General features: G+C 36.7%; 1 protein-coding gene across 1 annotated transcript in view; it reads left to right on the top strand.

Annotated features, from left to right (window-relative positions):
• Positions 1-14,393, top strand: part of LOC115526213 (beta-galactosidase-1-like protein 2) — a 53,955-nt gene that overhangs the window by 22,073 nt on the left and 17,489 nt on the right. Inside the window, 2 exon segments of the mRNA XM_030333691.1 lie at positions 3,019-3,100; positions 4,064-4,128. Of these exon segments, the coding sequence (XP_030189551.1) occupies positions 3,019-3,100; positions 4,064-4,128 (147 nt within the window).

Below are 14,393 nucleotides of genomic sequence, written 5' to 3' on the forward strand. Positions count from 1 at the left end.
TTTAAATCTATCATCCTGTTACTTTCTATTTGTCCTACCTGTTCTATGGTCTTTTTTCTCTTCTTTTTTTTTTCTTCTTTTGTATTGACTAAGTATTTTTTATTTTTCCATTTTCTTCTGTATTAACTGGTTAAAAATTTCTCACTTTTCTTTTCATATTGACCATAGTGACTATAGTATTCATACTGAATTATTTTTTTTTTAATTTTTTTAACGTTTATTTATTTTTGAGACAGAGAGAGACAGAGCACGAACGGGGGAGGGTCAGAGAGAGGGAGACACAGAATCTGAAACAGGCTCCAGGCTCTGAGCTGTCAGCATAGAGCCCGACGCGGGGCTCAAACTCACCGACCGCGAAATCATGACCTGAGCCGAAGTCGGCCGCTTAACTGACTGAGCCACCCAGGCGCCCCTCATACTGAATTATTAATGTCTAATATAAATTAGTATGCTTGCCAATTCCAAGGCAAAGAAAGCACCTGAGAACAGTTTAATTGCATTTCTTTCCTCAGTACTATTATTATTTCTCTTAATTCTCTATATATTTTATACCCTCAAAATATTATTATTTTTATTATTGTGTGGAGTCAATTAGATTTACTCACATAATTTACTTTTTATGTCCTTTCTCTCCTCTCTGCATCTCTGAGCTTTGTCTCTGTTACATTTCCTCTGCCTAAAGAATATCTATTTGTATTTTCTTTACTGCAGGTATGCTGTTAACAAATTCTCTCACTTTTTGCTTCTTGGAAAATGTGCTTAGCTCACCCTCATTTTGAAGGATATTTTTACTGTATGTAGAATTCTAGATTGACAATTTATTTTCTTTGGTGATTCCCTGGTGTACATTGTTTCTATTAAAAAGTCAATTATTGATAAAGTTATTGTTCCTTTGAAGGTAAAATGTCTTTTTCTTCTGGCTTCTTTGAAGATTTACTTTTTGGTTTTCATCAACTTTACTGAGATTTGGCTAAGTGTGGTTTTCTTTCTACTTTTATTCTGCTTATATGTGTTTGCAATCTTCAATATGTGGCTTGAAGTCTTTAATCAGTTTCGGAAAATCTTCAGCAACTGTCAACTCCATTTTCTCTCTCCTCTCCTCTAGGACTTCTGTTGTACAAAATTATATATTTTCACCATATTCCACATAGCTGTTTTGTTCTTTTTTGAATAGTTTTTTTCTAAGATGTCTTGTAATTTATAAATTTTCTCTTCAGCTTTGTCTACTTTGATGTTAAACCTAGTTTTTAATTTCAAAAATAGTGATTTTTTTAGTTCTAGAATTTTCATTTGATTCTTTTCTATAGTTGGCTTCATTTGGCCCAAATTATCCATTTTTTAAAAATTCCTTGAACATATTAATTATAGTTATTTCAAAGTATATGTTTAAGGGACCTAATATCTAGTTCCCTATGTATTTATTCTGTTGTCTTTTTGGCTCATGGTTTTAAGTAAAGTAATATCCTGTGGTACACCTAATTATTTTTCAGTCAAATTTATTTATGAAAACATGACTGAAATCATTTGAAGCTATTGGTAATCTTTCAGATGGAATTACTTTTGCTTCCAGAAGGTAACTGAAATGATTTGGAGCTGAGCTTCAATTCTTATGAAAGCAAGTCTAATTCTTGTTGAGCTTCTCTTCTAGGGTATAGCCCTTTGGGTCCCAGCTGAAAACCTAGAATTGTCATGGACCCTCTTCCACCTTGGCAGTCTATGAACTACAATTTATTTCCCCACATCTCATAAATTTCTGGGAAATCTGCTCAATTTTTTAACCTCTCAATTGATGTTTTGGAAATTAGACAATGTCTCAAGGAAAAATACATAAGACATGCTAGCTTCACCTCTCTAAGCTCCCTGACTTTCTGGAAACTTGACTCCCCAAGTCTTGCTTTGGTATATATCTAGTATCTTCAAATAAGTTAAAAAAATGTTGTTCCAGTTTATCTAGTTGTTATTAGCAGGATGGTTAGTCTGAAACAAAGTTGCTCACCATCCCTAGAAGTGGAATCTGTTGCTGTCTCTATGAGCAGTGGTCCATGAGTCTTGGTTAACACCTTTTTTCATTATCAAGAGTTCTAGTTAAGTGAGAAGCTATGTGGTTACCTACCAATAAGCTATATTGCTCACTGGAGCTAGAGCTTTGAAATGTTGCATCTAATAAGACCTATGGTAGTGGAAGTTTTACTGTAATTTGTATATGACATGGTGTTTCTTCTCACTCATTCTATTCACCTCTCAGCCTTTCCAGTTTTTCAGAAGAGTTTGGTAGAAACAAACGTCTTCTCATAGCCAACAAGTAGCCTTAGAATAATTGCAGGAATAGTTCCACCTTCAGGATATTGTGATCCACAGGCCCAAGAAGGCATACTTTTGGCTTTTCTTGGAACTTATGGCCATAGTCTCAGTATTTTACCTTTCAGGTAGATAAGTTTATTAGCCTCTTCTCTCTCTCTTTGATTTAGAATCTCCTAGATTTATTTCTAGTTGAAGTAGAGATATTAAAGTCTCACAAGGCAAAAAGTGTGACCACAGATTGACTAAACCAGAATTTACCTGAGTTTGCCATTGCCCAAAGGAAAACCAGCATTTGTGTGTGTGTTCCCTAATCTGTACTGTGAGTTGGGTCCACAGTGTGTGGTTAATTTGAGCACATATGTGGAGGAGGTGCTCTCTGATGCACTAGACAAAATGCAGGATTCAGGTCCTTAAGGGAAGACACTGTATTAAGGTGAATGCAAACAGTCCCACTGCGTCTTCCTTTAAGTCTGACATTTTTTCTTTTTTTAGGTCTGACATTTTAATTGTCAGTTTGGCCTTCCTGAGTGTGGCTGAGGCAGGAATGATGTTTTTGTTCTAATCTACTAACTTACAAGTAGTTGGATGAGGGAATTAGACTTTTCCTCCATTCCTCAGCTTCATTCTAGTATTTTTATTGCCATCATTTTTTTTCTAGAGAGAAGTGATCCCATGGGACCAGGGACAGTTCATTTACCTTACCAAATTTCTCCATAGGCCCTGGTCACAAGAGGGATCAAGGTGCTGCTTATGACTGCTGATGATGGAAAAGAACTGAAAAGAGGCCACTTAAAACATGGTACTTTTTCTCTTTACCCTTTTTGTAGTAGTGAAGTCTGAAACAGAACAAGAGTCCTTCTGGTGCTTTATTTCTCCCATTTCCCATGGATGAAGCCCCATAGATTTTAGGGAAAAGTGGTGGGGCTGAGTTAAGGAACCAGTCCTCACCTTGTTACTGTACCAGCCATTACCCCCAGAACACAACAATGCAGGACACTTCCTCCATCCTCTTCAGTCCCTGGTGACAAGATGGGGCTTGGCTGGGACCAAAGACTATCTTCATTGTTGTGAAATGGCTATGACTGAACAACATGAAGGAGAGGCAGTGTCAGAGAAATGGTATTGTCATGGACTGAGCCCCAGGAGCACAGGGGGTAGAAAAGTTTGGAGAATAGACACAGTAGGGAAACATGGAATAGAATTATAAGGAGGAAGTACGGATTAATACTTAAGAAAATGGAAAAAGGCTATGTGCAGACAAGTAGATCCAGAGAACAGTGCTATTTGGAGTTCTTTCACCCAGCAGCCTCTCAGGCCTATTCTCCTCTGCCAGCCTCCCCACTGTCTTTTGGCATCCTGCATCTTGTAGGAGAGGCAGGGTAGTGTTCTGAATTAGAAGTCAGGAGATCTATAGTCAAGTTTAGGTCTTAGGTTATTCACCTCTCTGGGCTCAGTTTCATTTATTCACCAGCATAATGTAGTTTATTTTAACTGCCCTTATTGTCTGGGTAATTTATTGTAAATGCTAAATGAAGGGATGTATGTGAAAGCACTTTGTATGGAGCAGGTATAGACCCACATGCAGGATCATATCTTTGTTATTAACCACAATCCATAAAGTGTTCATGAGAACTACTTGTGAGGTGTATGTGCAAGAGTGTCGAGTCTCAGCTCTTCATTGCGTATCTGAGAGCCCATTCTCCCCTCTGTCCTACCGTGCTTGTAGCAGGACTTATGCATAGTGTCTCCTTTTCCTCCACAGTACTTTCCACTCTCCACATTAAAAATATAAAGAAAGAAACTTATGATACATTCTTTTCAATTCAGGTAAGGATATTTCAGAGATGGAGATGTTTTGATCTTGTTCATGCTAGGACCTGATAGATCACTTCTCAATAGTAATTAGTTCAGTTAAAACTTGGATCCTTTATGCCCTTGAAATGCCTTCTCCAGGTAGTTTGGGGTATAAATAAATTAAATTCAAATGCTTACAATGCCTGGCCCGTAGCCCCTTAGAAGGATACAGGATGAGAAACATAACATGCTAGCAGGGCAGCATCAGTGGGAATCTCCACAGAAGTCCAAGGGCTATACCCCCACCCCAAGCAACAGCTCTGGTTTCAAGGAATGGGAGCCATTCTGGCAAAGAATCCTCAGTCTCAGGAGAAGAACCAACCACTATCCCTTTTCATAGCTCTATAGGCATAAATTTTGGGTTGCAAGCACACAAGAATCTATGGCTTCATTAGGAATTTATACATCATTCATAGTTTTCCAATTCAGATACTATTTGCTAATCAGAGGGCATTTTAACCATACCAATCTACCTGATAACATGGATAACATCCTGCCTTTATGAGGTTTCCAGGTAGACCTAAAGTCACCTTGAGCAAAGAGAAAAATTTTATTAACCCTTTACTCATGCCTCATTAATCTTTACTTATGATCCAGTGAGAAAGATAAGATATGTAAATAACACAAGATAGGAAGTGCTAGTTGCAATAAAACTATTATTGGGTAACTGGAGATCAGAGGGTGGCATAGATATCTGCCACTGGCTAGATCCATGGTTACATGTTTCCTTTTGCATTGGATTGAGATATGTGGTATTAGGAGCACAAGAAGCATCTATTAATTACCATCACTATAAAACAATGCCTGAAATTCTGTTTCTGCTCTCATACACTCCTAGAGTCTGAGATAGCACTAAGATTTAAGGAAGAGTACAAAGGAATGTGTATCCAGCATAATGACTGGGCCAACATCAGGAAATTGTGCAAGTAGCTCAGAGATGTTGGGGTGAGTGCATTCCAAAAGAATATGAAAAGGGAGTATAATTCCCAGGGCAAAGTAAACACTCAAATAGATGCTAACATCATGATCATGATGAGGAAGAATTGGCAGGGGGAAATCAATAAAACCGACGAAATCAGGAGTCAAAGTGATATGCTATCTATTATTAGCAAAGTCCTGAAAATGAATGACCTCATTTTGTTTATTCATGGAGTCAGTCAGTGAATGTTTTTAGCACCTACTGTGTGCCAGTTAAGTACTTTTCAAGGCATTGTATATAAAGCAGTGAATGAAGTCTATAAAAGCAGAATTTTTGGAGTTTATATTTTAGTGGTAAGATAGGTAGACAACAAACAAAGGCAGATATAGAGTATGAAATACTAACAAGAGCTAGAAAGACATTAGATGATATTTATATACACAGCTTTTAGTTTGTATAATCTTCCCTTTTTTTCATGTTTATTTCTTAAATCACCATGTACAAAACTATTAGTCTTATTCCCACTTTGGAGATGAGGAAACCATGACTTAGAAAGGGGAAATTACTAATTTGAGATAACACGTGGACGATCAGGTCATGCAATTGAATAATCCAGGCTTAATTAAACTCAAACCTTCTGCCTCCAAGTACCATGCTCTTTTTACTGTCTTATATCATCCACCATCTAAACTCCTTCTCTGGTGAGAAAATGCTTTGATATAGTAGTGGAGCAATCACAGGAATTAAATAGTGAAAATGAGTACCAGTAGCTTTAGAAAGCTCATTGTAATTTGTCTCCACTGCATTTCTTATGTGAGAAAGTGAACATGCGAGAAACACAATTCTTAGGGACAGATGTTGTAACTGAATATGGGAAGAAAGCAGAGATTTTGAGCCTCTATTTTGTTTTTGTGTTCTCTATCAAACATATTTCTTTCCAAACTGGATAAGATAGAGCCTACATAGATTGGGGGAGGGGGGGAGCTAACACTTGAACTGGAAGAGAAGTTAAATGTTTCAAATTTAGATCAGAACGAGCACATTATTTTGAGTGGGTACCTTGTGCCAGGTCCAGTGCTAGGCTGTAGGTATATACTAGTGATCTATATATAGTATAGGCTCTAGGTATATATAGTGATCTAACAGATACCGTCTTTGCCTTTGTGGAGGCTATATCCAGGTTTGTTCACTGAATATGGGGGCTCTGTTGTTGGTTTTGTTCTGTCTGATCCTCTCCTGAGGGAAAATACAGAAGCTGTGCTTGTCAAGATTCCAAATAAGATAGCTAGAAAGGAGTGCTCACCCACCAAATGAGGGAATCTGCTGTGTCACAGTAGGCTGAAGTCAATACACAGTAATTACAAAGTCTCTGCATTAAAATTAAAAACAAAACAGGAACAAAACTGAAATACCAAAATGCAGATAGGAAGAAATCCATCCTGATAGCAGTCTATATGAAAGAGATTTAGGATGCTATTGATGGCAGCCTTCACTTAAGTCATATCAGTAACATATACCGCCAATAGTTTTGAAAACTTGAGTTTTATTACTCTGACAGACATTACCACACTTCTCCTTACTGGTAGGAGCACATTTGAAGTATTTGCTTTTGTTTTTCTGCTCAGGCCATTGTGTCTTCCACTTAACAAAGTGGAATGCTTCCAGGAAATATAATTTAGAATTTTTCTAAAAATAAATGAGGGGCACCTGGGAGGCTCAGTCAGTTGATTTTAGCTCAGGTCATGGTCCCAAGGTTGCGGGATCGGGCCTTGCTTCAGTCCATGCTGAATGTGGAGCCTGTTTAAGATTCTCTCTCTCTCCCTATTTGCCCCTCTCCCAGGTTCATGTGCTCTCTCTCTCTCTCAAATAAAAAATAAAATAAAGACAAAAACAAATGAAAGGAACTGGGAATTTAGTTTGGAGTTGACCAAGATGGTGATACAAGAGACTCCTGAGCTTCCTTGCTCCCACAGATGCCCCAAATATACAGACACATGTGAACACTTCCCTCTGAAAGAGGTCCAGAAACTAGCTGAGTGGCTCTAGAGATTGTGAGAATGAGCAAATAACCACATCAAAATGGGTAGGAAAGTCTGAGACACATTGTCACCATAAACCACACCCCCTGGTACAATGTCACAATCAAGATAGAACCTTCAACTCCTAGCTACTCCCTGAAGAGTGAAGAGTTTGGACTCCACATCTAGTGCTCCAACTTTTAAGACTTTCACTGGAGGTATGGGCCTCCAAACACCTAGCTCTGAAAGCTATGTCCATGAGACCCACAAGACTATGAAAAAAAGAAACAACTGCAGTGGCACAGAAGGACAGACAAAATCCCAGTCTGTCCCTGAAAAGATTTATCTACATACTTTAAAAGTTGCTGCCTGTGGGCCAGGCTTCTAATTTATCAGGCAACTAGAGGCTGGCTGCAGTCTTCCCAGTTCTGGGAAACTGATGGTCACTTCTCATACCTTCTTTCAGTTCACTCCAATAATAAAACCAAGTCCCCAGTATCTCCCTAGAAGGAACTTGTGCATACATTTAGTGCCTAGCTTTTGCAGTAGCCAGCCAAGGAACAGGCTACTGGATCATCTGGTTCTAATAGCCAAAGGGGCCTGCATTTACAAGTACCACAGCACCATAGCAAACAAAGAGTCCTTAACAAGCACAGAAGCACCTCCTTCCCCAACTATAAATCTGGGCCCAGTACAGGGGAAGCAAGCTAAAATTCCCATCTCCCAGTTTCTCCCTGGATGGGGCTTAACAACATATTTTCCTTGCTGGTGGCTGAGAGTCCAACCTCTAATCAGCTTGCATTTGATTGCTGACTGTGACTCTTTCCTCTGGGACACTGTCAGTTCTTGGCACACACTCAACTACTGTGAGCCACTAAAAACAAAGAAGATAGCTTAGACAATCACAAAAGTTTGAGAGACAGGTACATGGGCCAGGCTGATCAACAAGGTTCTTCTCTTATATGAGATCATTCTATCAAGATGGGGAGAAATGGCTGTTTTATCTAATGCACAGAAATTAGCAGAGAATCAAAGAAAATGAAACAAACAAACAAAAAAACAAAACAGGAATAAGTTCCAAACAAAAGAAGAAGAAATTCCAGAAGCAAATCTTAATGAAATGTAAATAAGTGATTTGCCTTATAGAGAGTTCAAAATAATCATCATAGAGATAGTTATTGAGGTCAGGAGTGTAATACATATGCAAAGTGAGAATTTCAACAAAGAGATAGAAAATATTAAAAAAAGGCCAAACAAATCATAGAGCTGAAGGATAAAATAATTGAACTGAAAAATCCAATAGAGGGGCTCAACAACAGACTTGATGTAGTGGAAAAAATGGATCTGCAGATTCAAAGACAGGGCAGTGGAATTCATCCAGTCTTAAGAGAAAAAGAGAAAAGAATGAAAAACGTGTGAGGATAGCTTAAGGGATTTATGGGACAACATATGGGACACATTAAACAGAACAATACACATATTATAGAGATCCTGGAAGGAGAAGAGAGAGAGAAGGGATTAGAAGGCTTAATCAAAGAAATAATGGCTAAAAACTTACCAAGGGAATGAAACAGACATTCAGATCCAGGAAGCCCAGAGAGTGCCATATAAAATGAATCCAAAGAGACTCATACTGGGACACATATAACTAATTTGTTAAAAGTTAAAGACAAGGAGAAAATCTTAGAAGAGCAAGAGAAAAGCAACTTGTTACATAGAAGGAAAGCCCCATAAGGCTATCACAGATTTTCAGCAGAAATCTTGCATGCCAGAGGGAGTGGGATGATATAGTCAAAGTGCTGAAAGAAAAGAACTGCCAACCTAGGATAACCTACCCTGTGAAGGTGTCCTTCAGAATTGAAGGAGAGGTGGAGTTTGCCAGACAGACAAAGCTACATGAATTCATCACAACAAACTAGCATCACAAAAAATGTTAAAAGAAATTCTTAAGCTGAAAAGAAATAGAAACTAATTAGTAACAGGAAAAGCTAGTTTGTAACAGGAAGACATGAAAATATAAAGCTCCCTGGTAAAGGTAAATGTATGGTTAAATTTAGAATAATATTGTGACGGGTAAATCACTTTTAACTCTAGTATGAAGGTTAAAAGACAAAAGGATTAAAAATAATTCTAACTACAATAATTTTTTAATGACACACAAGGTAAAAAGATATAAATTGTGATATCAAAAATATGTACAGAGAGAATTAAAAATGTAGAGCTTTAATACATGCTTGAAGTTAATCTGTGTTAGTAGAATAGACTGCTATCAATATGAGATGTTTTATATAAATCTCATAATAGCCACAAAACAAAATCCTGCAGTAGATATACAAAAGATAAAGAGACAGGAATTAAAGCATACCAGTACAGAAAAATCATCAAACCACAAAAGAAGAGATCAAAAGAGGAAGAAAAGAGCAAAGGAATTACAAAACCATAAAAGAATTAACATAATACCTATCAATAATTATTATAATGTAAATGGACTAAATCCTCTAATAAAAAGAGATAGAGTGGCTGAATGGATTAAAAAAATAAGACTCAAGTATCTGTTGGCTACAAGAGACACACAGCTTTGAGGACACAGACTGAAATTGAAGGGATGGAAAAAAGATATTCCATGCAAATAGAAGCCAAAACAAAGTAGAGAGTAGCTGTATTTATATCAGACAAAACAGACTAAGACAAACTCTGTATCAACAGTCAAAGAAAGTCTTTAAATGATGATAAAGAGGTCAATTCAAAAAGAATTGAGCAATGTATATCAAATGTGTATATAATAATTGTAAATATTATGCACCCAATGTAGAAGCACCTAAACACATAAAGGAAATGTTAATAGATCTGAATGGAGAAATAGTGATACAATAAATGCAGGGGACTTAATACCTCAATTCCATCTAGACAGATAATATCATCCAGGCAGATAATAAAGAAAGAAACATAGGACTTAAATTATACATTAGTCCAGATGGACCTAAAGAATATTTACAAAAATTCTAACCAGCAGCAACAAAATGTACATTCTTCTCAAGTACACATGGAACATTCTCTAGAATAGACCATATGTTAGGCCACACAACATGTCTTAAAAAATTTAAGAAGATTGAAATCGTATTTTCTGACCACAGTGGTATGAAACTAGAAATCAATTACAAGGAAAAAACTGGAAAATTCATAAATTTTTGGAGATTAAACAGCCTGATCCTGAACAATCAATTGGTCAAATAAATAAAAAAAGAAATTAAAAAAATCATGAGGCAAATGAAAATGGAAACGCATCTCAAACTTATGAGACACAGCAAAAGCAGGTGTAAGAGGGAAGTTTATAGTTATAAATGCATACATTGATAAAGAAAAGATCTCAAACCAACAACCTAACTTTATACCTCAAGGAACTAGAAAAAGAACAAACTAAGCTCCAAGTATTAGAAATAAGGAAATAACAAAGATCAGAGCAGAAATAAATGAAATCAAAACTAGAAAAATAATAGAAAAGATCGATGAAACCAAGTTTTTTTAAGAAGATGAAACTGATAAATATTTAACTATACTAAGAAAAAAAGATAAGACTCAGTAAATAAAATTTTAAGTGGAAGAGTAGAATTACAACTGATACTACAGAAATATAAAGGATCATAGTTTCTACTAGTATGAACAATTATATACCAACAAATTAGACCACCTGGAAGAAATAGATAAATTCCTGGAAGCATACAGACTACAGATAATGAATCATGAAGAAGTAGAAAATTTGAACAGACCACCCAAATACGAGTAAGAAGATTGAATCAGTAATCAAAGACCTCCCAACAAAGGAAAGTCCAAGACCAGATAACTTCACTGGTTATTTCTATCAAACATTTAAAGTAAAACTAGCACCAATCCTTCTCAAATTCTTCTAAAACAAAGAAGGGAGGAAACACTTCCAAACTAATTTTATGAGGCCAGCATTACTCTGATACCAAAGCTAGACAAGGACATTATAAGAAAAGAAAATTATAGCCCCAGTATAGATTCATGAACCCTTAATAAAATATTAACAAACCAAATTCAGCAATACATTAAAAGGATGATACACCATGATCAAGTGAAATTTACTCTGGGGATACTAGGTGTTGGGAAAAGTGGATATACACATGCAAAAGAATGAAACCAAATTCTATCTTATGTCATAGACAAATATCAACCCCAAATGGATTAAAGACTTGGACATAAGATTTGAAACCTTAAAACTCCTAGAAGAAAGTATACATGTAAACTCCTTGATATTGATCTTGGTGATAGGGTTTTGCATTTGACATTAAATGTGGTTTCACTCTTATGTGGATCCTGAGAAACTTAACAGGAACCCATGGGGGAGGGGAAGGAAAAAAAAAAAAAAGAGGTTAGAGTGGGAGAGAGCCAAAGCATAAGAGACTGTTAAAAACTGAGAACAAACTGAGGGTTGATGGGGGGTGGGAGGGAGGGGCGGGTGGGTGATGGGTATTGAGGAGGGCACCTTTTGGGATGAGCACTGGGTGTTGTATGGAAACCAATTTGTCAATAAACTTCATATAAAAAAAAAAAAAAAAAAAAAAAAAAGCAGAAATAAACACCTGGGACTATATCAGACTAAAAGGTTTCTGCACAGCAAAGGAAACCATTAATAAAAGTAAAAGGCAACCTATGGAATGGGCGAAAATATTTATAAACCACATATCTGATAATTGCTTAATATCCAAAATGTACAAAATCTTGTACAATGCAATAGTAAAACAAACAACAACAACAAAAACCCCAAATAACCCAACTGAAAAATGGCCAAAGGACTTGCATAGGTATTTTTCCAAAGAAGATGTACAGATGTCCAACAGGTACATTAAAAGCTGGTCAATATACCTAATCATCAGGGAAAGGCAAATCAAAATACAGTAAGATATCACCTCCCTCCTGTATAGCTGTCAATTATCAAAAAGACGGAAGATAACAAATACTGGAGAAGAGGTGGAGAAAAAGGAACCCTTGTATACTGTTGGTAGAGATGTAAACTGGTCCAGCCACTATGGAAAATAGTATAGAGGTTCATAAAAAAATTAAAAATAGAACTGCCATATGATCTAGAAGTCTTATTTCTGGGTATATACTCAAAGGAAATGAAATAGTTATCCTGAAGAGATATCTGTATTCCTATGTTCATAGCACCATTATTTACATAGCCAATATGGAAACAGCCTGTGTGTGATAATAGATGAATAAAGAAAGTGTGATTGTTTTATATGTACATAAATACTGTATATGTACTTAAATAATGTATATGTATATAAATGTGATTTTTTAAATATGTATATGTAATATTCCATGGTGCAGGTGTGGAATATTACATGGGCATAAAAAATAATGAAATCTTGCCATTTGCAACAACATGGATAGATCTAGAGTGTATAATGCTAAGTGAAATAAGTCAGAGAAAGACAAATACCATATGATGTCACCCATGTGGAATTTAATAAATAAACAAATGAGCAAACAAAGAAAATAAGAGAGACAAACACAAAACAGACTCTTAACTACAGAGAACAAACTGGTAGTTCCTAGAGGGGAGGTTGGTGGGGGGATGGGTGAAATAGGTGAAAGGAATCAGGCTTACATGATGAGCACTGAGTAATGTATAGGATTGATGATCCTGAAATGTACACCTGAAACTAATATAACACTGTATGTTAATGATACCTGAATAAAAACAAAACACAATTCTGGGATTTGGAAATTCTTACTTAATTGGATTCAACATTTTTAGCAGTCATTTGTTGAACGTTTTTAGTGCTTCCCCTGGGTCAGGTGCTTCTTTACTAGACCTCTAATCTGGTCACTTAAGGGAATGAAGAGATTCCATTGTTCCAGAAAAGGAAATGTGGCAATGGCAGTTGATTTTACCAAAGCTCGAAGAAGTCCATTGAAACCCCAAGCGGAGTAACAAGACCAAGGAAATTATCTGAGAGTGGAGAGTAGAACTCAGTTTGTGGGCAGTTAGAGGATGCTCTGGATTGTAAAGGGGGGTTGTGAGAACTGAAAATTACAGTTCCCTCCTAAGCAATACATGGATTTTAAATTGCAACAAAATTTACTAAATTGACGCTTCATTTTTCTCAGGGTCGTACCCCCATACTGATGATGGTGTATACAGCAAGCTCTTTGGATGGGTGGGGTGCTGTCCACAATACTTTGGACTCACATAGTGAGTATTCCTTAGGTCCTTTCTCAGGAGAATAGATGATACAGATGACATTGGCCTGTTTTTTTTTTTTTTTTTCCTTCTGGTTAGAATACTTGAGATTTAGGGGACAAGGCTGCTAGCTCTTATAGCTTTAAAAGTATCAATGTGATTAAGTAATCACATTAACAGATATCTCTGCAGGTCATTGTAACTGAAATTCAAATTAGCAGGATCAGATTTTATTTTATCGAAGCTATTAAAGTAATCATAGTTCTGAGTTGTTCTGAGAGGGCAATTCAATTAGAGTGTATTGGGTGAATGTAGAATTTTCTCTGGTCCCACAGTATCTGCCATGTGCTTTCAGGAGAGTTGGCAAAGATCATTAAAATGTAGTTTATGGATAACAGGTAAATGTTCCCGTTACCATGATTTTAGATTATGCACTGTGAGAAGTCACTAAGTGCTTCAGCAACACTGAGCTGGACATATATTTACCTAAGACTATGATGAATAAACAAATGTTTAAAACATGCAGTTTGAACATCCCTCAAAGGGCTATTAATTCTTTCAAACTTTAATTTTCTCCCCCATTTCTCCTTTTCTTCCTACCTATGTGGCAGTGTTAATGAAAGAGATACGTGATATGTTCAACTACAGTTTCTCCCTCAACTTCTATATGTTCCATGGTGGCACCAACTTCGGCTTCATGGGTGGATCTGCAGTTTTGGACAATTACCTCCCTATGATCACAAGCTATGGCAAGTACTTGTCCCCCACAACTGTCTCCAACCTAGCCATCCCACCATTTGAGACTGGAGTTCCTAAGGTGGGTCTCTGGAAATAGTCACTGGGACTGTTCATCTGTTTTGCCTTTAACAAATGCTGGAGATTGAGGGTTTAATATTTATTCTTCTTGATGGTATTAGAATTTACCAACCCCTAGAATGTAGGCTGTCTGGGACTTTGCAGGCAGAGGCATTGGTTGTTTAATCTTGTCTATCCACTGTGTAGACCCTAATTTTTAGAAGTTCACTGCAAAACCAGTTACTTTGGATCTCTTGATAATACCAGGGAATTGATTAGTAGGTCTTCCCCAGTCTAT

This window comes from Lynx canadensis, chromosome D1 (genome assembly GCF_007474595.2).
Source record: "Lynx canadensis isolate LIC74 chromosome D1, mLynCan4.pri.v2, whole genome shotgun sequence".
In the NCBI taxonomy this organism is placed as follows: domain Eukaryota; kingdom Metazoa; phylum Chordata; class Mammalia; order Carnivora; family Felidae; genus Lynx; species Lynx canadensis.